The sequence below is a fragment of the Eptatretus burgeri genome, chromosome 14 (assembly GCF_056783735.1).
Source record: "Eptatretus burgeri isolate ZD-2024b chromosome 14, Ebu_testis_v1, whole genome shotgun sequence".
Lineage (NCBI taxonomy): Eukaryota > Metazoa > Chordata > Myxini > Myxiniformes > Myxinidae > Eptatretus > Eptatretus burgeri.
In genome coordinates this window covers 24,248,621-24,274,143 of record NC_140974.1, presented here as the reverse complement: position 1 = coordinate 24,274,143, position 25,523 = coordinate 24,248,621, and the positions used below count along the sequence as shown (strand labels likewise).

Below are 25,523 nucleotides of genomic sequence, written 5' to 3'. Positions count from 1 at the left end.
GAGAGAGGAGGGGCGAGAGAGGAGGGGCGAGAGAGGAGGGGCGAGAGAGGAGAGGCAAGACTAGGGGGGAGCGAGGGGGGCGAGAGAGAGGGGCGTCACAATTCTTCTTCGTTTGATATGATGTCACAATTGACGCTGGGGACCTGAGTATGTTTCCCAGGTGTTTCCCAAGTTATGGCCATTTATGATACGGTTGTTCCGATCTAATTGAAAAAATGCCCCAATCCAGTCGTCGTTTACGAGAGTGAAGGAACGAAGCTGCACATACTGGCACGCCTCACACACGAGAGAGGGTACTGGAATGAAAGAGGGGAGAGAGGAGGGGGCGAGAGATGGGGGGGGGTGAGAGGGCGGTGAAAAAATGCCCCAATCCAGTCGTCGTTTACGCACCTAGTGGCCCGTACAAGTCGATCAAAATGTCAACATAGACCCAAGGTCAACAACGAAGGCGATATTTCTAAAATTGTCAATTTTCATCCGATTCACTTGAAATTTGAAGAGGAGTTGCATATTTGATCATTGAATTTTACCACCAATTATTTTTCAGTTCGAATTTGTTTTATGGATTTTGCAAATATCGTGCTCTAAATGACATATTTTTCTTGTTTGTTTGTTGGGTCACCGAAATAGGTGACCCTTATTGTCAGTAATTCTGTCTGTTTGTTTGTTTGTCATCAGCATAATTGATAGTAAACGTGGGCCGATTTTGACCAAACTCGGGTGGGAGGTACACCTTATGATCTAGTGCTTTGGAAATTCTGATGGTTGCTAGCGATGATTTGGTTCCCTCGCAACAACCGAAAAACCTTCAAAATCGGTACCGTTCACGCGAAATCAATTCCGAAAGCCATTATACCACGTTGGGTTATGAAATTTGGCACGAATGATCTACAGGTGATGCTCTATCAAATAAATTCCTGTTTTTGTGATATATGGAATATTTACCCACAGCGCCCCCTTCAATTAGGGTATGCGCGAAAATTGGCGAAAATTGAAGGCCCCCAAGCGACCAGGTGAGTGCATCGATACGAATGAAACTTTGCAGGTTCATGGTACTCAATGAGTACTACAACTTTGCCTCAGGACATATTGACAGATTTCGCTTGGGTCAGGGGTCAAAGGTCAATTAGTGCAAAAATTGATAATATGCGAGAGCTGGAGGTGCCTTCGCGCCAAATGCTACTCCTCTTAGGGTTATGGTCGGATGGTCATGAAAATTCACACTAATTGTCTGGAATAAATTGTGCACAAACGATCGAGCCGGATTTTCGATTTAGATCTTTGTTCACCCACAGCACCCCCTCGAACTTTGGGGATTTCAGATTTCAAACCACATTTTCGGTACTTTTCATTCAAATGGATACCGAGCAGTTATCAGTAGATGGAACTGGATGAGATTTGATATGCATAATCTTAAGGTGATTCCCTATCCGCTATATGACATCCATTTTGCTCTATATCTTATAGTTTCCATGCTCGATGACCCATCACCGCCTATTGGCTTGTCTATCTGTTTGTCTGTCTGTCTGTGTGCAGGATATCTCAAAAAGTTGTGGACGGATCCAGATGAAATTTGGTGAGACAGTTGAGTGTGTGACAGGGACGAAGTGATTAGATTTTGGTAAAGATCCGAAACAGGATCCGACTACTAGAATTTTTAAAGTGATTCTTCACCATTGCGAGATTGGGCCAAAATGATATATAGCACGATATCTCAAAAAGTTGTTGACAGATTTGGACGAAAGTTGGTGGACACATTGGGTGGGATAAGGAATAATTGGTTCAACTTTGGTGAAGATCCGAATCTGGATTGGGATCCGAGAATTTTTTAAGTGATTGTTCACCATTGAGACATAGGGCTAAACTAAAATATAGCATAGTATTTCAAAAATTTGTTGTGGATTCGGATGAAACTTGGTGGACAGGTTGGGTGTGTGACCAAGGCATATTGATTCGATTTTGGTGAAGATCCGAATCCAGATCTGGATTTGTGAATTATTAAATTTTTAAAGTGATTCTTCACCATTGAGAGATAAGCGCCAAAAATAATATATACTGTATATAGTACGATATTTCAAATATATAATTGGCCCGAAATGTTGTCGTGGATCAGGGATTATGTGGCGGAGGTATGCGCTCTACCGAATGCCCTTCTAGTTAACTTTGTATCCCCTCCACACCACGTTGACAGATACGTAACAAGTAGATTAGTAGTCCAATACCTGCAACATTTAAAATCGAGAAAATGGAAGGACTCTGTTGTCTTTTATGTGTTTATTGACTCTTAGCAATCATTTTTCAGCATTCCTATATTTGAACAATTATTCCCATCTGAACCCCAAACTCATAATGTAGGGAGGTCAGTTTCAAGTGCCACATACACTACATGGTTGTATATTGTCTACTAATGTCCTTGTACTTCATCTGATGTACATAGTGCACTGATGTTTACCTCCACCACCGAAGGGGTATGGAGGTTATGTTTTCACCCCTGTCAGTTTGTTTGTGTGCAGGACATTTCTAAAAGTTGTGAATGTGAATGGATTGTGAATGTAATGTCTTTTTTGAAAAAGGATGAGGCCAATACCCTCAAATTACAAATTCCTGTCCAAATCACTTTCAGTCCAGTTTCATATGTGGAGTATCAAACCTGCCCAGCCAGTTCATGAAAGATTCAGAAGAAAAACTTTCCCCAGCCAAGTCTGCAAGAAGGTGAGAATAATCAAGGCCATTAAAGTTGTAAAGATACCCACTTGTCCATTGTTTACTAATGCTTGTAATTAGTGAAAAAGTACACTGTTGTGTCTATACTAATTTATTTGTACTGCATGCAATCATTTCCAACGGAGAAGCTCCTCCATGAGCCTGAGCTCGTTGTATAAAATGAAACAAAATGCTTTCCCACTAACTTACCGAACCCTTAACATTCCATGTTTTGGAGTGCCATGGCAACCAAACTTATTTTTTGCCAGGCCTTGCATATTAATCACAAAAAAGCAAATACCCTGCATTTCCACTCAATTATACTTCGCACGGAACTGCACTGCAAAGCAAGATTTGAAAAAGTCAACTTCATTTTGTTGGTAAGAGGTCTTTTATCAAAACACACTGGAGGAACTCCAAATACAACAGATAACAGGGAAAAAAATACTATGATGAAGCCAACAACACAATAAATCAAAATCAAAAGTTTGAAAACAACTCGAAAAAGTTCTACCGAGAGTTTGGGAAACAGAAACAAAATGTGACAACTCCCCATTAAAAGAGGACCGAGGAAAAATTTTGGAAAGGTCGATTTGAATACGAAAAAGAACACAACAAGGAAGCAGATTGGACACGACACTTGGAAAGGAAAAGAAAAAAGCAACAGCTGCAGGAAATGCACCAACTGACTATTGATAAAGAGAAAATTAGAAAACATTTCGCAAAAGCACCGAACTTCAAATGCCCAGTCCCGAATGGGATTCTAAACTTCTGGCGAAAGCAATTACATGCTCTCCATCCTCACCACGCTCGAGCATTTAACGAACTCATCCAAGGGGACACAGTCAAGAGACGAATGGCTCACAAGAAGGCAACACTCCCTTAATCCCAAAATCTGAAGAAACCCATCTACCCAACAAATATAGACAAATAACATGCAACAGCAGCAACATACAAACTTTTAACAGGTATAATCACGAATGCAATTTACAACCAGCTCACTCAACAAGGAGCTTAAGAGGCAGAGCAGAAAGGATGTAAAAGGGGATGTCATGGACCAATAGACCATTTATTGTTCAACAAAACCATACTCGAAAACTACAAGCTCCACCAAACCAACTTATCCACAGCCTGGAGAGATTTTCTGTCAGGTCAGGTTCGATCTGTGACCTGCTACAGGTACCATGTAAACCTGTACTAACCTGTTCCATGGTCGGGTTGTCGGCAACTAAACCGTCTCCCCCACCAGGTTTTCTGGTGAGGAGGGTGTTTGGATATGGACACCCAGCAGGATTAAAAACAAAACCTGTCAAAGGGCGGAGGAGCTCCTTGTGAGCCAACGGCCATCCATATCTAGTGCCCAACTGTGTCTGCGGACGTCCTCCTGCAGTTGGGTCACTTCTTATTAGGAGGTTGGTGGCAGGATTTGCACTCCGGCCACCGTAAAACCCTTCATTCCGCAAAACGCAAAAACGCAAAAAAATCTGAAAACCCACTCCGTGGGAGTACCTCCTGTGTAGCTTCCCTTCGCAAGGCAGCTCACCGGATGATGGGATTGGGGCAAAGCCTTCGGGACCCCCAATCTTTGATAGGTGGGAAACCACGGGGTATCATCCCTGGGTCAGATTGCGGGAGAGTGTGTCGGAGTGGTGCTGAGGTGTCGTCCACCAGACGGCGGTCTCCTTGGGTTAACCTGAGGCGGTCCCTTCGGGTGGGTGCCTGGAATGTCCTATCCCTAAGAGAGGATGATCACCTGTCTCTGTTATCATCTGAGCTCAAGCGTTTGGACATCGGGATTGCAGCTCTCTCTGAGGTTCGGAGACCGGATTGCGGCGAGATAATGGTGGGTGGTTACACCTACTATTGGTCTGGTCGCTCTGATGGTTACCATACCCAAGGAGTTGCTGTAGCTGTGTCCAATAAGCTGACCCCAATGATAATTGAGGTAACACCGGTCAACGAGCGTATTATGAGATTAAGGATTCGTCACTCCTTAGGTGTCATTTCCCTGGTCTCTGTTTATGCTCCGACTGAGGCGAGTGATCTCACCGTGAAGGATGCATTCTACGCCACACTCGAGTCTGTGGTTGATCAGTGCCCCAGACGAGATACACTTCTAGTCTTGGGGGATTTCAATGCATCGACTGCAACTGATAGGGACGGTTATGAGGTGTGTGTTGGTCCCCATGGGTCAGGAACTATGAACCAGAATGGCACTAAGTTCCTTGACTTTGCAAGAAGTCATGGACTTAGGGTGGCTGGTTCATGGTTTCAGCGCCCACAAGCTCATCGCTGGACTTGGTATTCCAACGCTGGCGGTGTGGCAAAGGAGATTGACCATGTCCTCATTGACGGTCGTTGGAGGATGATCCAGAACTGCAGGGTCGACCGGAGTGCTCAGTTCCTCAATACTGACCACAGGCTTGTTGTAGCAACTCTAAAGCTGCACCTTAAATCCTGGAGAATGGTACCATCCCAGCCGAGGCTGGATGTTGCCAAGCTCAGGGATGAGAGAGTAGCTGAGGAGTTTGCGAACAGGCTGAGTGGACACTTGGGGGTCTGGGTGCTTTGGGGGGTCCTGAAGAGTTGTGGAGCGCCTTCAAGACCACCGTCCTTGATGTTGCTGGTGGATGCCTTGGAGCTCACCGCAGGGCAAAGAAGAATTTTGTCTCTCAAGGGACACTGGATACCATTGACCAGAGTCGCAGGGCCAGGCTGAATGGCAGAGCTGAGCTGTTCAGGGAGCTGAGGCGTAAAACTGTATGTGCACTGAGGGTGGACAAGGAGGCCTATGTGCGAGGAATCTGTGAGGGGGTAGAGCATCACCTGTGGACAGGTGATTCTCGTCCCGCTTACAGGGGAATTCGCGCATTACGTTCATCCAAGCCCATCCCTCGGAGCACTACAGTTCGAGCAGAGAGTGGTAGGCTCTTGACAGAGGAGTCTGAAGTGAAGGCCCGCTCGGCCGGTTACTTTGAGCGGTTGTACCAGGCTGATCCCCCAACTGTCGAGTTAGACGTCAAGGGTGTTACAATCCCTGTTGCTGACCCTCAAATCAACTGTGGTCCACCTACGCTTGTGGAAACACGGGCTGCGGTGAACCACTTGAAACGGGGCAAAGCTCCAGGGATCTGTGGCATCCATGCTGAACTTCTCAAGGCTGGTGGAAATGCTGCACTCGTGTCGTTGCATGCAGTTTTGTGCTCTGCCTGGAACACAGGCATCATCCCAACTGACTGGAAGAGGGGCCTTGTTGTCCCTCTCTGGAAAGGGAAGGGTGATCGCCAAGACTGCAACAACTACCGAGGGGTGACGCTGCTCTCAGTGCCAGGCAAGGTCTTTGCTCGGATAATTCTCGATAGGGTTCGCCACCATCTGCTTGAGCACCAGCGTCCAGAGCAGTCAGGCTTTACACCAAAGAGGTCAACGATTGACCGTATCCTTGCACTTCGTGTCCTCACCGAACGCAGATGAGAGTTTCGGCAGGGGCTGCTTGCAGCCTATGTTGATCTCTGTAAAGCGTTCGATTCAGTGAATCGGGATGTCCTCTGGAGGATTCTTGGTCTTCGTGGGGTGCCACCAAAACTGATCGATCTGATGTCTGAACTCTACTCTGGTACTGAGAGTGCTGTGAAGTGTGGTGGTACCATCTCTGACTTATTTCCAGTTGTTACTGGAGTTCGTCAGGGATGTGTACTTGCCCCCACACTTTTCAGCACTTGTATGGACTGGATTTTAGGGAGGATGTCGGAGAGATCAAGTTGCGGTGCGTCATTTGGGAATGTCAATATCTCGGACCTTGACTTTGCAGATGATGCAGTCATCTTTGCGGAGACTTTAGACATCCTCTTGGGGGCCCTCGAGGTGCTGAATGAGGAGTCGGAGCCGTTGGGATTACGGGTTTCTTGGGTCAAAACTAAGATCCAGGCTTTCGGTGACATCTTGGATGCTGCTGTCTGTGTCTGTTTGTGGTGAGGATGTTGAGGTCGTGGAGAGATTCACTTACCTTGGCAGTGATATTCATGTCTCTGCTAGCTGCGAGTCAGAGGTCAATAGACATCTGGGTCGGGCCTGGGGAGTCATGGATTCACTGGATCATGGGGTGTGGCGCTGCCGGTACCTGTGCGGGAGGACGAAAGTCCGAGTCTTCAGGTCCTTGGTACTTCCAGTCTTGCTCTATGGGTGCGAGACTTGGACTCTGACCAATGATCTGAGACGGAGACTTAATTCCTTTGGTACCAGGTCTCTTCGGAGAATCCTTGGCTATCGCTGGTCGGATTTTGTGTCCAACGAGCGGTTGCTGAGAGAGACTCGGATGAGATTTGTTACCTGCATAGTCCGTGAGCGTCAGTTGCGGCTGTATGGACATGTGGCTCGTTTTCCTGACTCTGATCCTGCTCACCAGATTCTCTCAGCGAGGGAGTCTCATGAGTGGAGGAGGCCAGTGGGTCGACCACGTGCCTCATGGTTGCAACAGGTTGACCATCATCTCAAGGAGATGGGGATGGGCCTGGCATCTGCCTGGGGGATGGCCAGACGGAGGCCCCTGGAGTACCGGCAGAAAGTGGACGCAGCGACGTGCTGTTCTGGCACATGCTCCCATACCTGACCTGACCTGGAGAGATTACAAAAAAGGTCTTTGATATGTCCAACATTCATGGATTATAAAATGCATGCAAGTATACAAAATTGATCTCCAAATAGTCACACTGATTGAGGAAGCAATCTGTTCTTGTATCTGACAGCTTGGCTGCGAGGTAGCTATCTTCTTGGAAGCACAGCTGTGCCACTGATGCCGTGCCCCAATTACCAGTAGACTGGTACTCATTTCACTGACCTTGGAAGGATAACAGGCTGAGTTAACCCCAAGTGGGATTAATTCAGCAGCCAATGTGGCTCAAACTCAGGATTCTAGGATCCTAAGCCAGCCACCAGAGCCACTAAGCTAACACCACACTTGAGAAAGCAATCATGTTCTGGCCAACAACACTGATACTACCTTATGTGGAAGGAAAGATTGAAATCATAGGACTAAAGATACGACGTGGTATTTTACAAGGTAACAGTCTTTTCCTCCTCCTGTTTTGTCTGGCTCTTTACCCACTGAGTAAGCTCATCAACGAACAAGGACATGGATACAATCTGATATGCAACAGAACAAGCTCAAATGAGCTCAGATCCTCGTCCTCTTAATGATGACGTCATAAAAACGAATATAACGTCATTGTGATGGATCAGGTTTGCGATCAATTATCTGTGCTAATGCCCGGCTTGATTCCCGCAAACAAAATTCAAACAGCTTGCCTAGTTTCGGAGATAATGGTATAGGCGATTTCCATTAGCGGCGATATTATGACGTCAACTTTTTTTCTCGGAAGAATTCCCAAAATCGGAGATGGTTACGGCCTGCGTGTGGGCTTTCTGCATATACATGGCAAGTTTCACGAAGATCCGATGAAAACTCTGGGTTGTGAAACAAAAAAATGTCAAATAGGAATGACGTCATAAAAATTGATATGATGTCATAGTGATGTATCATATGTGTGGTAATTCATCTCTGCTGATGCCCTGTTCGATTCCCGCAAAAAGAATTCAAAAAGCTTGCCTAGTTTCGGAGATAATTTTTTAGGCGATTTCCATTAGCGGAGATATTTTGACGTCATAACTTTATTTCTCGGAAGAATTTTCAAAATCGGAGATGGTTACTGTCTGCGCAGGGAATTTTTACATATATATGCCAAGTTTCAGGAAGTTTCGATGAAAACTGTCGGCTGTGAAACAAAAAAGTCCACAAGAAGAAGATTAAGAATAACAATGTGAGTAAGACTTAGAGATCCTCCACGAGGATCTAAAAATCAGCAAGTATACTCTGGCAAATGTGAGAATGACAAAAGAGCAGAAAGATTTAAAAAAAGAGCCCGACAAGGCAGGAGTTGACAAGGAATGGTCTTTGGAATGGTGAAGAAGAGGTCAAATTAATTGGGATGGAGAAAGAGTCATCATCAATGCCCAAGGCCACGGACATTACACAAATGCCTTTCAGAAAATGGCAGGATTGAGTCAATCAGACAAATGCAGGTTTTGTGGGGAAGAAAGAAAGTACCAACTACCTCCTCTCGGGATGTCAAAAAACTCATGTCAGAACACCTGTACACAGAAACACATGACAGCGTCTGTGGAGTAATCCACTGGCACATCTATAAACATTTCCACATTCCGGTCCCAGAACAACCATGGAAACACAAACCAAGTCTGATCCTTGAAAATGAACATATAACGCTCATGTGTGACAAGACGATCCCATCAAGTGTGGACATCACAAACAAAGCATTGCGTCTGGACATGGAACAAAACACAAACAAACACACAAACATCAAAACACAAAAATATAACACAAAAAGATCATCAAACACAAAAAGGAAAAGTCACCATTGTTGATCGAGGTTTCAGTTCCCAATGACTTTGGACTAAATGTTACAAACATTAGGAAAATGACCAAATACCAGAATCTGAAAAATGAGGTCGAGGACTTGGAAATTGAAGAAAGCTGAAATTGTACCAGTGATAGTCGGAGCTGCAGGAATGATAAAAGTAAACCCTTACTGAGGATTTAAATATTATTCCGGGGAAATATCACTACAAACGAGCTCCAAGTGGAGGCTGTCAGAGGTTCAGTGAAGATTCCGAAAGAGCCCTTGAAACGAGGCTATGAGAACGAAGTTTCACAGTTTGATTCATGCATCGTGATCCTTTACCAAAAATAGGAGGTGGACATTTTGAGTTCCCACCTCCTGAAACCCAAATGGAGGGAACAACCAACGAGGAACTTTACTGTATTTATCCCTCGCCCTGTAAAAGACGTCATCACGCATTTACGTGGACGATGTAACCATAAAATTTTGTAACCGTTGAACCAGTGGAGCTTGTTGAAGTAAGTTTATGAGATAGTCCCTCTGTTTGGTGAAAGCAAGGCTTCAAAAAGGACAACCATGATCAGGGCATGGATTAAAAAATAAATAAATAAAATAAACAGGAATTAATTAAAATATAACTGCCAGCATTTACTACTGAAGGTTGGTGCGGGAATGATGGATGGCACGTTGTTAATGTGATTGATGGTATTGCCATGACAACAAGACAATCGTCGCATGGGTTTTGGTCACTTGGCAACGGGTTGCTGAGGCTTACCATTTGAAAACGGTCCAAACACACACGGGCAAATTGACGCCACGGAAAGGCCCTTTTAATCGGCGAAAGTGGACCGCAGACAGCTGTTTAGCTTGCGGGATCAGAGCAGGATTAAGATGAGGATGTTTCAAATCCTTCTTGAAAGCATGTCAGAGTGATTGTCTGACTCACCACCCGCAGATCCTGAGATTCATTAACTCAGAAAGGTGAGATGATTGAGGCGTTAAGCCGGCTTCGAAGTCACATTATTTGTGCTCAGTCTGTCCAGAACTCTGATGGTTATTAAATAGCGAGACGTTCTCAAAATGTGATCCCAAAGACCCCACCGAGGGTTAGTGTGGCAACCTGTTCAGAGACACCTATTTCGACCGCGACTGAGGACTCGGTTACTATACAGTCGCTCACTGACTCCCCGTTAAGCTCTTGGGGTCTTGGGGTCTGCTCATGGTACAGAGATGGTAGGATAGCCTCGAGGCTAGAGCTATGCGCACTCACCTTTGAGTTGTCCAGCCTGAGTTTGAATGTCTTCTTAGATATAAACTGCCATTTCTGGCGTTTTGCAGTCAGGGCGACCCTCGGATGGACGTTAAACTGGGTGTGCCGTCGGCCAGAATCAATTGATGGACGTGAAAGATCCCGTGGTGTCCTTCACGAAAGGTCAGTGAACTAGTGCCGGCATCTTGGAAGTATTCCAAATTCGTTCAAATCGAACGTCAGGCTTTGCCAGCCGCTTCATGAGAGACTTGGCCTAGGACCATTCCCCTCGGCCGACCCCACAAGAAGACGGGAATAATTAGGGATCGCTGAAGAAGAGAAGATGCTTGCTCAGGGTACACGACCCGCGATGTTCTGGCGCCTCGGTAAACGGAGACCTGCGTCACGCAACATGCCGTTGCATGTTTCAAGCTTAATGGATGATGGAGTATGATGGTATGGCTTCCCTTATAATATATGGTTTGCGTCGCAAGGTGCACGATATACAACCTACGTATCAGGACTTCTCATCCATCGATGTTCGTGTCCTTCCCTGAAACAATAACGCCAAACGAGCGAAGTGATTCATTGCTTTGTACTTTTGAAGGAAGAACAATGTTCGAGCTTTGTGTCACTGTTCTCCCACTCTGGATGGCAGTCCCAACTCCGAACTCGTCATAATGCCTTTAAAACATTTCTCAGAAAGGTCGTTTATGGAGTTTATGGAGTTACGCTTTCAGGGGTTTGGAACGTTCGGTCGCTTTCTGAAACTTATTTACGCTTTTGATGAAAGTGTTGTTTAAAAGTTGCGAAAGGGAGTTCGCATCATGTACTGCGCTGCCTCGATGTTGGGATTTGGTGTACTTGTGACGTCACGTCTCCACGGCAACCACGCTGTAACTGACACTCAAAATGAGTTCAAGGAATTCCTTTGGTGGAAGAATTTTTGCTGAAAATCATTAAACTTGCACAACTACATTACACGTTACACTATGTTCTTTGACTAAAAAAAAAAAAAAAATATATATATATATATATATATATATATATATATATATATATATATATATATATATCACTTTAATGTGTGAAGTTCAACAACGGACATTTTCAAGTCTGATGGACAAGGGACACATTGATGTGATAGCTCACCCTGCGTGTGATACACCAGGGTGACAGTTTATAGTTGGGTCGACATTCGAACCGAGGCTGGAAAGCTCAAACACGAGTGAGTGTTTCTATGAGCTATCCTGCCTAATAATAATCCATCTATAATTGCAGCAATCTCTGTGTGTTTGTCTGTCTGTCTGTTGGGTCGCCGGAATAGGTGACCCTTATTGTCAGTTATTCTGTCTGTTTGTTTGGATGTTTGTTCGTTTGTCATCAGCATAATTGGTAGTAAACATGGGCGGATTTTGACCAAACTCTGGTGGTAGGTACATCTTATGACCTCGTGCTTTGGAAATTGTGATGGTTGCTTGGGAAGGTTTGGTTCCCCAGCAATAACCGAAAAACCTTCAAAATCGGTACCGTTCACGCGAAATCAATTCCGAAAGCCATTATCCCACGTAGGGTTATGAAATTTGGTACGAATGATCTACAGGTGATGCTCTATCAAATATATTCCGGTTTTTGTGATACATGGAATACTTTGCCCACAGCGCCCCCTACAATTAGGGTATGCGCAAAAATTGGCGAAAATTGAAGGCCCCCCTAGCGACCAGGTGAGTGCATCGATATGATTGAAACTTTGCAGGTTCATGGTACTCAATGAGTACTACAACTTTGCCTCAGGACATATTGACCAATTTCGCTTAGGTCAGGGGTCAAAGGTCAATTAGTGCAAAAATCGAGAATATGCGAGAGCTGGAGGTGCCTTCGCGCCAAATGCTACTCCTCCTCGGATAATGGTCGGATGGTCATGAAAATTCACACTAATCGTCTGGAATATATTGTGCACAAACGATCGAGCCGGATTTTCGATTTAGATGTTTGTTCACCCACATCACCCCCTCGAACTTTGGGGATTTCCGATTTCAAACCACATTTTCGATACTTTTCATTCAAATGGATACCGAGTAGTTATCAGTAGATGGAACTGGATGAGATTTGATATGCATAATCTTAAGGTGATTCCCTTTCCGCTATATGACATCCATTTTGCTCTATATCTTATAGTTTCCATGCTCGGCGACCCATCGCCACCTACCGGCTTGTCTGTCTGTATGTCTGTCTGCGACCGATGTTTCTCGACAACCACTGGTCTGATGTAATTGAAACTTGCCAGGTATATTGCTGGGGACCTGAGGATGTGCCTTTTCAAGGTTTGATATTCATCGGACAAGTGCTTCCCAAGTTATGGCCATTTATTTACCAACCAATGACAGGACACGGTGCTATGACATCACAATTGACGTCACAATTCTTTTTTTTAATTATTATTATTATTTTGCACGTACGGGCCCGCACTGGTAATAATAATACGAATAATTAATAATATTAAATATTTAATTTTGGACCTGCAGGATGATGCTCACCTGGTTGACCAATGGATGGACGGTGATTTCCCAATCAGATCAGGTTATTTTGATGCTGAATGAATCGATGAGAAAATCCTTCAGATGATTGGACCTTCGAGTTTATTAACGTGTGGAAACAGCTTTGTGAGCATCAGACTGATTCGGGCCATTTACGTATTACGTCTGCGAGTTCGCTGAAAGTCCCCACCCTCGTTTCTTCTCTCTCTCCTCCCCTTATCCATCTCTCGCACACCTTTCACACGTCACACACCCGACCCCTTCTCCTCCTCCCGTCTCTCAATTGGTCTCAATTTTATTCCTTTTAATGTCTCCTTGTTTTTTCACGTCTTCGAGAAACTTTTGTTTCAAATATTCTTCCCTGAGTAAAGTAAACACCGCTCATGGCACGTTTTCTTATTAAGGGGACATCTTGAACCGAACCGTGAGCTCTCAGCACCAGTTTTAAACCACGTTTCGGCTTTTCCATGATTCCATGAATCCAAAGGTCCACGAGTCCATGGCCGCTCCAGAGGAAAAATGTTGTCGGTGTCCTTTGAATAACGATTCGATTCACACTAATAATTAATCAGCTCAACCATCGAGGGAGAGACACGTTGAGGATTTTATAAACATAACACGGTCAGGTAAGGTTGGTGACGACGCAGCTGCGCGGGTCCAAACGTCCCATTGAGTCGTGCGATTCGGAACGCGCGAAACGCCCGCGGGGCAGCAGCAAGTGGGCCGGAGGGCGTCAACCGGCCTTGAATTCTGATCGAGATCCGAGCGACGCGAAGTCCGCTCCATGGATGATGCCACACGAAGTCCGCTCCATGGATGATGCCACACTCGCAGCTTTGCTGTTCTGTCCCGAGGACGACTGTGAGATTAAGAGAGTTTCCCCCGAGAAGTCACTGGACCACGTGTTCTACCTTCGCACCTTCGGTAAGCACGTCGGGACCTTCTCCTCGCTCTCACCTGCGCGCACACCTGTAGTGAAATACGATCACGAACCCCGTGACATTTCGCTCGATCCACCGAGGGTTTTGTTTCGAAACTCTTCCTCACTTTTGTCCCACTCGTTCGGTTCCTCGCTATGGCAACGGTAACCGGCGCAGAGAAACACAGGAATGGTGTCTCGAGTTTCTCCGGTTAAATCGTCACGACGATCAATTATTGAGTGTCCGACTGTGGGAACCTGTCCAGGTGGGCTCGGACATATGTGGTTCATATTCACCTGTCATTCAACTTTCTTTTTTTACCCTTTGAACCCTGAACTCCTTGGACTTATACCTGAGTGACCTGTTTACCGGCCGCTGTTTAAACCTCCATATACCCGAGTGACCTGTTTACCGGCCGCTGTTTAAACCTCCATATACCTGAATGGCCGGTTTACTGGCCACTGTTTAAACCTCCATATACCTGAGTGACTGGTTTACCAGCCGCTGTTTAAACCTCCATACACCCGAATGGCCGGTTTACCATCCGCTGTTTAAACCTCCATATACCTGAGTGACCGGTTTACCAGCCGCTGTTTAAACCTCCATATACCCGAGTGACCGGTTTACCGGCCGCTGTTAAAACCTCCATACATCTGAATGGCCGGTTTACCAGCCGCTGTTTAAACCTCCATATACCTGAGTGACCTGTTTATCGGCTGCTGTTTAAACCTGCATACACCTGAATGGCCGGTTTACCAGCCACTGTTTAAACCTCCATATACCTGAGTGACCGGTTTACTGGCCGCTGTTTAAACCTCCATACACCTGAATGGCCGGTTTACTGGCCACTGTTTAAACCTCCATACACCTGAATGGCCGGTTTACCAGCCACTGTTTAAACCTCCATATACCTGAGTGACCGGTTTACTGGCCGCTGTTTAAACCTCCATACACCTGAATGGCCGGTTTACTGGCCACTGTTTAAACCTCCATATACCCGAGTGAACGGTTTACCGGCCGCTGTTAAAACCTCCATACATCTGAATGGCCAGTTTACCGGCCGCTGTTTAAACCTCCATATACCTGAGTGACTGGTTTACCAGCCGCTGTTTAAACCTCCATACACCTGAATGGCCGGTTTACTGGCCGCTGTTTAAACCTCCATACACCCGAATAGCCAGTTTACCGGCCGCTGTTCAAACCTCCATACACCCGAATGGCCGGTTTACTGGTCGCTGTTTACACCTCCATACACCCAAATGGCCGGTTTACTGGCCGCTGTTCAAACCTCCAAACACCCGAGTGACCGGTTTACTGGCCGCTGTTTAAACCTCCATACACCCGAGTGACCGGTTTACTGGCCCCTGTTTAAACCTCCATACACCTGAATGGCTGGTTTACTGGCCGCTGTTTAAACCTCCATACACCTGAATGGCCGGTTTACCTGCCACTGTTTAAACCTCCATATACCTGAGTGACCGGTTTACTGGCAGCTGTTTAAACCTCCATACACCTGAATGGCCGGTTTACTGGCCACTGTTTAAACCTCCATACACCCGAATGGCCGGTTTACCAGCCACTGTTTAAACCTCCATATACCTGAGTGACCGGTTTACTGGCAGCTGTTTAAACCTCCATACACCTGAATGGCCAGTTTACTGGCCACTGTTTAAACCTCCATACACCCGAATGGCCGGTTTACCGGCCGCTGTTCAAACCTCCATACACCTGAATGGCCGGTTTACTGGCCGCTGTTTAAACCTCCATACACCTGAGTGATCGGTTTACCGGCCGCTGTTTAAACCTCCATACACCTGAGTGACCGGTTTACCGGCCGCTGTTTAAACCTCCATACACCTGAATGGCCGGTTTACTGGCCGCTGTTTAAACCTCCATACACCCGAATGGCCGGTTTACCGGCCGCTGTTCAAACCTACATACACCTGAATGGCCGGTTTACTGGCCGCTGTTTAAACCTCCATACACCCGAATGGCCAGTTTACCAGCCGCTGTTCAAACCTCCATACACTTGAATGGCCGGTTTACTGGCCGCTGTTTAAACCTCCATACACCCGAATAGCCAGTTTACCGGCCGCTGTTCAAACCTCCATACACCCGAATGGCCGGTTTACTGGTCGCTGTTTACACCTCCATACACCCGAATGGCCAGTTTACCAGCCGCTGTTCAAACCTCCATACACCTGAATGGCCGGTTTACTGGCCGCTGTTTAAACCTCCATACACCCGAATAGCCAGTTTACCGGCCGCTGTTCAAACCTCCATACACCCGAATGGCCGGTTTACTGGTCGCTGTTTACACCTCCATACACCCAAATGGCCGGTTTACTGGCCGCTGTTCAAACCTCCAAACACCCGAGTTACCGGTTTACTGGCCGCTGTTTAAACCTCCATACACCTGAATGGCTGGTTTACTGGCTGCTGTTTAAATCTCCATACACCCGAATGGCCGGTTTACTGGCCGCTGTTCAAACCTCCATACACCCGAGTGACCGGTTTACTGGCCCCTGTTTAAACCTCCATACACCTGAATGGCTGGTTTACTGGCCGCTGTTTAAACCTCCATACACCTGAATGACCTGCTTACCGGCCGCTGTTTAAACCTCCATACACCCGAATGGCCGGTTTACTGGCCGCTGTTCAAACCTCCATATACCCGAATGGCCGGTTTACTGGCCACTGTTTAAACCTCCATATACCCGAATAGCCGGTTTACCGGCCGCTGTTTAAACCTCCATACACCCGAATAGCCGGTTTACCGGCCGCTGTTCAAACCTCCATACACCCGAATGGCCGGTTTACTGGCCGCTGTTTAAACCTCCATACACCCGAATGGCCGGTTTACTGGCCGCTGTTTAAACCTCCATATACCCCAATGGTCGGTTTACCAGCCGCTGTTCAAACCTCCATATACCCGAATGGCCGGTTTACCGGCCGCTGTTAAAACCTCCATATATCCGAGTGGCCGGTTTACCGGCCGCTGTTTAAACCTCCATACATCTGAATGGCCGGTTTACTGACCGCTGTTTAAACCTCCATATACCCAAATGGTCGGTTTACCGGCCACTGTTCAAACCTCCATATATCCGAGTGGCCGGTTTACCAGCCGCTGTTTAAACCTCCACATACCCAAATGGTCGGTTTACCGGCCGCTGTTCACACCTCCATATACCCGAATGGCCGGTTTACCGGCCGCTGTTCACACCTCCATATACCCGAATGGCCGGTTTACCTGCCGCTGTTCAAACCTCCATATATCCGAGTGGCCGGTTTACCGGCCACTGTTCAAACCTCCATCTATCCGAGTGGCAGCATTTTTCTTCAGGGAACCCAGGGTCGGGTCCAGGTATAATTTGGCCACTTGGGTACACGGAGGTTTAAACAGCGGCTGGTAAACCGGCCACTCAGGTGTATGGAGGTTTGAACAGCGGCCGGTAAACCGGCTATTCAGGTGTATGGAGGTTTAAACAGCGGCCGGTAAACCGATCATTCAGGTGTATGGAGGTTTGAACAGCGCCGGTAAACCAGTCACTCAGGTATATGGAGGTTTAAACAGCGGCCAGTAAACCAACCATTCAGGTGTATGGAGGTTTGAACAGCGCCGGTAAACCAGTCACTCAGGTATATGGAGGTTTAAACAGCGGCAAGTAAACCAACCATTCGGATGTATGGAGGTTTGAATGGCGGGCGGTAAACTGGCCATTCAGGTGTATGGAGGTTTGAACAGTGGCCGGTAAACCGGCCATTTGGGTGTATGGAGGTTTGAGTAGTGGCCGGTAAACTGGCCTTTCAGGTAAATGTAAGTTTGAACAGCGGTTGGTAAACCAGTCACTCAGGTATATGTCGGTTTGAACAGCGGCCGGTAAACCAGCCATTTGGGTGTATGGAGGTTTTTTACAGCGGCCGGTAAACCGGCTATTCGGGTATATGGAGGTTTAAACAGCGGCCGGTAAACCGGCCATTTGGGTGTATGGAGGTTTGAGTAGTGGCCGGTAAAGCAGCCATTCGGGTGTATGGAGGTTTGAACAGCGGCCGGTAAACCGGCCATTTGGGTGTATGGAGGTTTGAGTAGCGGCCGGTAAACCAGCCATTCGGGTGTATGGAGGTTTGAACAGCGGCCGGTAAACCGGCCATTTGGGTGTATGGAGGTTTGAGTAGTGGCCGGTAAACCGGTCACTCGGGGATGTGGAGGTTTGAATAACGGCCGGTAAACCAGTCACTCAGGGATGTGGAGGTTTGAATAGCGGCCGGTTTACCGGCCACTCAGGTAAATGGAGGTTTGAATAGTGGTTGCTAAAATGGCTGCTGGCGTTCAAAGGGTTAATTATGCATATTACAGAGTTTTCTTCAAAGGTCTTGTCTGTAGGTTTCTCGCCCGCATGTTCGAAACGGACTGTTCTTGTAATGCACTTCAAATAATCTCTGCTTGTAACCCGTTTAGTTAAAATGTTTAGTCTGCAAGTTACAAAAGCTCTTGTTGACTCGATGCTACAAAATCTCCTGTCTGTACGTCCCAACATTTTTTTTGTCGCAGATATTCTAATTCTATAAAATGGGATTTTCAAAATGATCTTATCCGCCCCAGAATGCTCGACGTACATGTGCAGAAACCTTTAGAAATAGCGATCTTCAGGGCATGTGAATTGCCATCACACGTGCACGGTAAGGATTGTTACGGAAAATGGTTCACAATGCCTATAAATGAAGCTGAAAATATTTGGAAAGGTACTTGCGAGAATGCTGGGTTGTGCCTTCACAAAACAAAAGAGTTGTGTGGCGACATCTTATCTGGTTTGGATGCTTCTGAATACCGAAGGGAAGGACATATCTGGGTCTTATGAATGCATAGGGTAAGTTTAAAATGGTGACAAGTCTGAAGACAACGATGGTTCACGAGCGGTATTTGACGATGGAGATTGTTTCAGAAGTCAAGGATGAGACAATGTGATAATTTTTGACCAAGTTATAAAAATGATCAACATGATGTGGTACGAGTAACAGGTTATTAGCTGCAAAATGTCGAAAATCCGGTTTCGTTCAACAACTTAAAGAATTTGACCTTTGCATAACCTTTAAAGGTCACAAAACAATGTTGTGGACATTAAAATAAGGAAACAGGATACATGCTATAGCTTATTGGAGTTAGTTCGTCGAAGAAGGTCGAAAACCCGGTTCGAGTCCCACAACTTTGAAAATTTGCCCTTTGTGAACTTTAAAGGTCAAAGGTCAAGGATTATGACCTTTGGTGCAAAACCTCCTATATATAGGAGGTATATAGGCTATATGGCATTTCGCACTCCTCGGATTAACCAGACTTTGATGAAATCAGCGTAAAAACAAACTTGAAGGGGGCGCCACGGGCAAGGTGTTCGAGATAGAGCAAAATGGTTTCAAGACTTTAGGTGGGGAATGACCTCAAGATTATGCATAACAAGGACAAATGTGTCCAAGAGCCACATCCTAAAGGCAATAACAACAACAACTTCCGATATTTTGTCACGTGCCTTGATGGAGCCAATAGCGAGAGCCGTCATGGAGGCTCCTGTTCATGACGAGAAAATCGTGTATTTACGAAATTACAACACATTAAATGGAATAATCTTTAAATAGTAACGTGAACTTTACGAAACTTTTAAGCAAATGTCCGAATATATTTAAAAGTTGATGATAGACACTCTCAAAAGGCACCCTGAATGCGAGGATGTGTACAGGTGTTTAGTATTTAAGGAGATCCGGATCCTGTATACAAAAGAGCCGAGTCCTAAAGGTTTTGTCTTCACCAGAAGAAAAAGAAGAACAAGAAGAAGAAGAAGAAGAAAAAACAACACGGAGCCCTCTTAGAGCCAGCGTTTGCTATGCGAGACACGGCTTAAAAATATTGTCATCCTAGCTCTCAAAGTATGATTTTTATGTCAAAATTCGCAATTTTCTAAGTTCGTGACCTTGTGACCTTGACCTTGGGACGAAAATGAAAAATTGAGCTCTGTGCGGCTATGCAGGTGCCATTGGGCTAACGAAATACCGAAATCCCTGCCAGATTCGCCAAACCCCTCGGAAAAGATGGATTTTCATGTCAAAATTCACAATTTTCTAAGTTTGTGACCTTGTGACCTTGACCTTGGGACGAAAATGAAAAATCGAGCTCTGTGCGGCTATGCAGGTGCCATTGCGCTAACCAAATACCGAAACTCCTGCCAGATTCGACAAACCCCCTCGGAGAAGATGGATTTTACATCAAAATTCGCCATTTTTTAAGTTCGCGACCTTGACCTTGGGACGAAAATGAAAAATCGAGCTCCGTGGGGCTATGCAGGTGCCATTGGGCTCACCAAATACTGAAACCCCTGTCAGATTTGACAAACCCCCTATGAGAAGATGCAAATTGAAATCGGATAGCCCCTAAAAACACATGTTTTTTGGGCGTGGCTCTGCCCAAAATGGGCGCACCATGCCCATTCTCAGGAAAATACAACTAGATCATGATATAAACCTCCCACCAAAATTTTATCAGGATCGGATCAAAACCCACAGAGCTATGCTCGGGACAGACAGACAGATAACTCGGTAGGCGGACATGGGTAGTCGCCTACCCAATATAACCTGATGCGATGGGCCCGTTCGATGGGGAATGACCTGAGGATTAAGTACAAGAAAATTCATGATTCAAGGGTTCATGCTGCAGATTGTTTTTTCGTTAAAATACCCCCACATTTATAGGTTTTTCGGCTGTTGCTAGGCAACAGAGGGGTCCATAGCAACGGTTCTTTCTCACACATAACTAGGACATACCATGAACCTACCATACCAGTTTCATGTATATCTGACTCATAGTCTCTGAGATATAACGAACTTCGTTTTTTTATTGTTTTCGACCAGGGTTCATTCAAAGTCTATCTTCTCCGACAGTTTTCATAGGATCCGGCTGGAAATTTTTGACAATATGGCTGAATGTACTACCCACAGTTGCTCGTGGCCCGATTTTTGATTTTCGAAAAAATAATTTTTTTAGGATTATTCAGAAATTTCAAAGTCCCGTTGCTAGGCAACGGTGGTGTCCATAGCAACGGTTCTCATTTGCACACAACTAGGTCATGGTATGAACCTACCAACCAAGTTTCATCGAAATTGCCATTGTATTAACTGAAATCGCCATTTTAAATTCTATTAATAAGGGGAGAACAAATCTCAAAAAAAAAAATTTTTCAAATAAAATTTTTTTTTCTACGAGATCGACTACCCAACAAACATATCGATGGAAAAACTGATAATAAGGGAAGGACAAATTTAAAAAAAAATTTTTTTGAAAAATGTTTTTTTTCGACTGGATCGACTACCCAACAGACAGATAGACACACACCAATAACGAATATAGTGGTCACTTATTTTTTCGTGAACCAATATTTACTATTAATCATGTTGGTGGGAAGTGGGGGAGGGGGTAAGGGGCTATGAGGGCTGTTACAAATATACTAACAGCAGTGATGTAGTGCCAAATTGTGAGGTCCCGAAGTCCTGCAAAAATGTCTGCTGTTTTGTCATCGCCAGAGCTATCATCACATCACCGTTTAACGTGACACTAACCGTGTGAGTCCCTGAAATGAGTGATAAATGAAATACACAGTTTTACACACAAGCTTAACAGTTTCACACACACACACACACACACACACACACACACACACACACACACACACACACACACACACACACACACACACACACACACACACACACACACACACACGCAATCTCATGATTCAGAATCCCCTTTTAAGAAGTCAGATCAGTCAGTCTCAACAATCTAACCACCGGTGTTCAACAAACAATATAACTTAAGAAATAAAGAGAAGTTTAAATTTGGCTTCCCAGGAATTAGAATTCCAGATAAGGTATTATAAATATATGAAGGAAAAACTTACAGGCCCAGACCAGAAATCAAACCCAGGTCCTTGGGTAAACTGTACCACTACTCTGCTATGTGGGTGACTCACTGGTTGAAGAATGCAATTCCTCCAAGAATGCAAGAAATGTCACTCTCTTTCCACCGCTGCTTCCGGGGAACTCACTGCCAACCAAAGGAGCAGCAAGGGCCTAATCTTGGAGTCATTACATTGGAGTCTCTGTCTCAGATCCCTGGTCAGAGTCCAAGTCTCACATCCGTAGAGCAAGACTGGAAGCACCAAGGACTCAAAGACTCGGACTTTCATCCTGCACAGGTACTGACAGCATCAGACCTCATGATCCAGTGAATCCATGACTCCCAAGGCACGACCCAGATATCTATTGACTTCTGGCTCAGAGCCAGCAGAGACACGACTATCACTGCCAAGGAAAGTGAATCTCTCCATGAGTTCAACATCCTCACCACAAACAGATACAGACAGGATAGCAGCATCCAAGATGTCATTGAAAGCCTGGTTCTTAGTTTTGACCCAGGAAACCCGTAATCCCAGCGGCCTCGACTCCTCATTCAGCACCTCGAGGGCCCCCAAAAGGATATCTAGTCTCCACAAAGATAACTACATCATCTGCGAAATCAAGGTCAGATATCTTGACATTCCCAAACGATGCACCACAGCTTGATCTCTCCAACATCCTCCCCAGAATCTAGTCCATACAAGTGCTGAAAAGTGTGGGGGGGGGGGCAAAACACACCTCTGACGAACTCCAGTAACGCTCAGTACCAGAGTATAGTTCAGACATCAGATTGAGAAGTTTTGGTGGCACCCCACGAAGACCAAGAAATCCTCCAGAGGGAATCCCCAATTCACTGTGTTGAATGCTTTGCAGAGATCAACATCGGCTGCAAGCACCCCCTGCCACAACTCTCATCTGCAGTCAGTGAGGACCCGAAGGGCAAGGATACGGTCAGTCATTGACCTCTTTTGTGTAAAGCCTGACTGCTCTGGGCACTGGTGTTCAAGCAGATGGTGGTGGATGCTGTCAAGAATTAACAGAGCAAAGATCTTGTCCGGCACTGAGAACAGCGTCACTCCTCAGTAGTTATTGCTGTCCTGGTGATCACACTTCTCTTTCCAGAGAGAGACAACAAGGCCACTCTTCCAGTAAGTTGGGATGATGCCTGCATTCCAGGCAAAGCACATACCTACATGCAATGACATGAGTACAGCATTTCCACCAGCCTTGAGAAGTTCAGCATGGATGCCACAGATCACAGGAGGTTGACCCCATTTCAACGGGTTCACTGCAGCCTGTGTTCCACAACTGAAGGTGGATCACAGTTGATTGGAGGGTCAGCAATAGGGATTGCAACACCCCTGGCATCCAATTCAACAGCTGGTGGATCAGTCTGGAACAGCCACTCAAAGTAAACAGCCTAACAGGCCTTCATTTTGGACTCCTCTGTCAAGAGTCCACCACCCTCCACTCTAACTGCAGTACACCGAGGGATGGGCTTGGAGGAAGACAATGCGTGAATTCTCCTGAAAGCAGGATGATAATCACTTGACTACAGGTGATGCTCTATCCCCTCACAGATTCCTCACACATAGGCCTCCTTGTCCACCATCAGTGCACGTACAGTTTTACGCCTCAACTCCCTGAACGGATCGGCACTGCCATTATGACTGGCCCTGTGACTTTGGTCAATGGTATCCAGTATCCCTTAAGAGTCAAAATTCTTCTTCGCCTTATGGTGAGTTTCAAGAATCTACTGGCAACATCAAGGATGGTTGTCTTGAAGGCACTCCACAACTCTTCAGGATTCCCCAAAGCAACCAGATCCCCCAAATCCCCACAGCCTTTTCGCAAACTTCTCAACTGCCCTTTCATCCTGGAGCTTCCCAACATCCAGCCTAGGCTGGGATGGTACCATTTTTCCAGATTTAAGATGCAACTTCAGAGTTCCTACCACAAGCCTGTGGTCGGTATCGAGGAACTGAACACTCCGGTGGACCCTGCAGTTCTGGATCATCCTCCAGCGACCATCAACAAGTACCTGGTAAATCTCCTTTGCCACACCACCAACGTTGGAATACCAAGTCCAACGATGAGCCTGTGGGCGATGAAATCATGAACCAGCCACTGTAATTCCACGACTTCCTGCAAAGTCAACGAACTTCGTGCTATTCAGGCTCACAGTTCCAGATCCAAGGGGACAAACACATGTCTCGTAACCATCTCTATCAGTTCCAGTTGATGCATTGAAATCCGCAAGACTAGAAGAGTATCTCAACTGGGGCACTGATCAACCACAGACTCGAGCGTGGCATAGAATGCATCCTTCACTGTGAGATCACTCGCCTCAGTCGGAGCATAGACAGAGATCAGGGAAATGACACCTAAGGAGTGACGAATCCTCAGTCTCATTCGCTTGTTGAACGGTGTTCCCTCAATTATCATTGGAGTCAGCTTTTTGCAACAGCTACAGCAATTCCTTAGGTATGGTAACCATAAGAGCAACCAAACCAATAGTAGGTGTAACTTCCCACCATGATCTCGCTACTATCCAGTCTCCAAACCTTGGAGAGTGCTGCAATACTGATGTCCAAACGCTTGAGCTCAGATCATAACAGAGACAGGTGATCATCCTCTCTTTGGGATAGAACATTCCAGGCACCCACCCAAAGGGACCACCTCAGGTTAACCCAAGGAGACCGTCATCTGGTGGACAACACATCAGCACCACCCTGACACACAACCACAATCTGACCTGGGAAGGTTACCCTGTGGGTTTCCTTCTACCATCAAAGAGTGGGGGTCCCGAAGGCTTTGCCCCAATCCCGTTATCTGGTGATCTGTTCTGTGAAGAGCGGCTGCACAGGAGGTGTCGAGATCAGGTTTTCACGGCTGATTTAAATCAAGCAATGACTACACCAATCGTCGTAGAGAAGAGCTTTAATACGCACCAAAAGTGTATACATGAGAGTAGAAAAGCACAGAATACCTTCAGTATACCAGCTCAGTTAAACTCTCGCCCGCAAGCAGTTTGGTTTACTTTATATATACTTTTTCCTGTTCATCTGTTTTCATGATTTCCCCAACTTCCATCAGGTTTATATTTCCTTTCTTAGATATCGTATTCTTTGAAAGTAACAACACCCCAGCATTGGTTCTCTCCTGGCCTGGCAAAGCATTGATCTTTTCACTAGCAAGAAGATCTGTTATTGGCCAGGCAGATCCTTATCACAATATATATTATCTTCTCATTCTACTGCAAGATGTTTCATTTTGAACTATACCAAACAGTGCTGATTTATGATCGGGCTTCTCCGAGCTCAAGGCTCAAAGAATGTTGTTACAAGGCCAGCGAGAAAGCCAGATGTTCAGCTGCGCGACAGAGAGAGAGAGAGAGAGAGAGAGAGAGAGAGAGAGAGAGAGAGAGAGAGAGAGAGAGAGAGAGGGAGGGAGAGAGAGGGAGGGAGGGAGAGAGAGAGAGAGAGAGAGAGAGAGAGAGAGAGAGAGAGAGAGAGAGAGAGAGAGAGAGAGAGAGAGAGAGAGAGAGAGAGAGAGAGAGAGAGAGAGAGAGAGAGAGAGAGAGAGAGAGAGAGAGAGAGAGAGAGAGAGAGAGAGAGAGATAACCTACACTGAGAGCATTTTAAATGCTTTGGCTTCCTCAATTAAATGCTACATTCAATTAAGAAAAGGTAATCCTACTAAAAATGGCTGCTCTCATCTTGGGAGATGTTCAACAGCTCCACAGAGGTACTTCCATGGAGTATTT

At 45.9% G+C, this 25,523-nt stretch overlaps 1 protein-coding gene across 6 annotated transcripts in view; it reads left to right on the top strand.

The window, feature by feature from the left end:
* The first annotated feature begins 13,538 nt into the window (after nt 1-13,538).
* LOC147012795 (uncharacterized) overlaps nt 13,539-25,523 on the top strand; it is a 104,769-nt gene continuing 92,784 nt past the window's right edge. For 2 of the 6 annotated variants that reach the window (XM_085853990.1, XM_085853988.1), the window contains exon 1: nt 13,673-13,826. In XM_085853990.1, coding sequence (XP_085710116.1) covers nt 13,691-13,826 — 136 coding nt within the window. In that variant the 5' untranslated portion in view covers nt 13,673-13,690. Of the gene's footprint in view, nt 13,827-25,523 lie in introns of all 6 variants that reach the window. The other 4 variants (XM_085853991.1, XM_085853992.1, XM_085853987.1 and 1 more) reach the window with 4 other exon arrangements.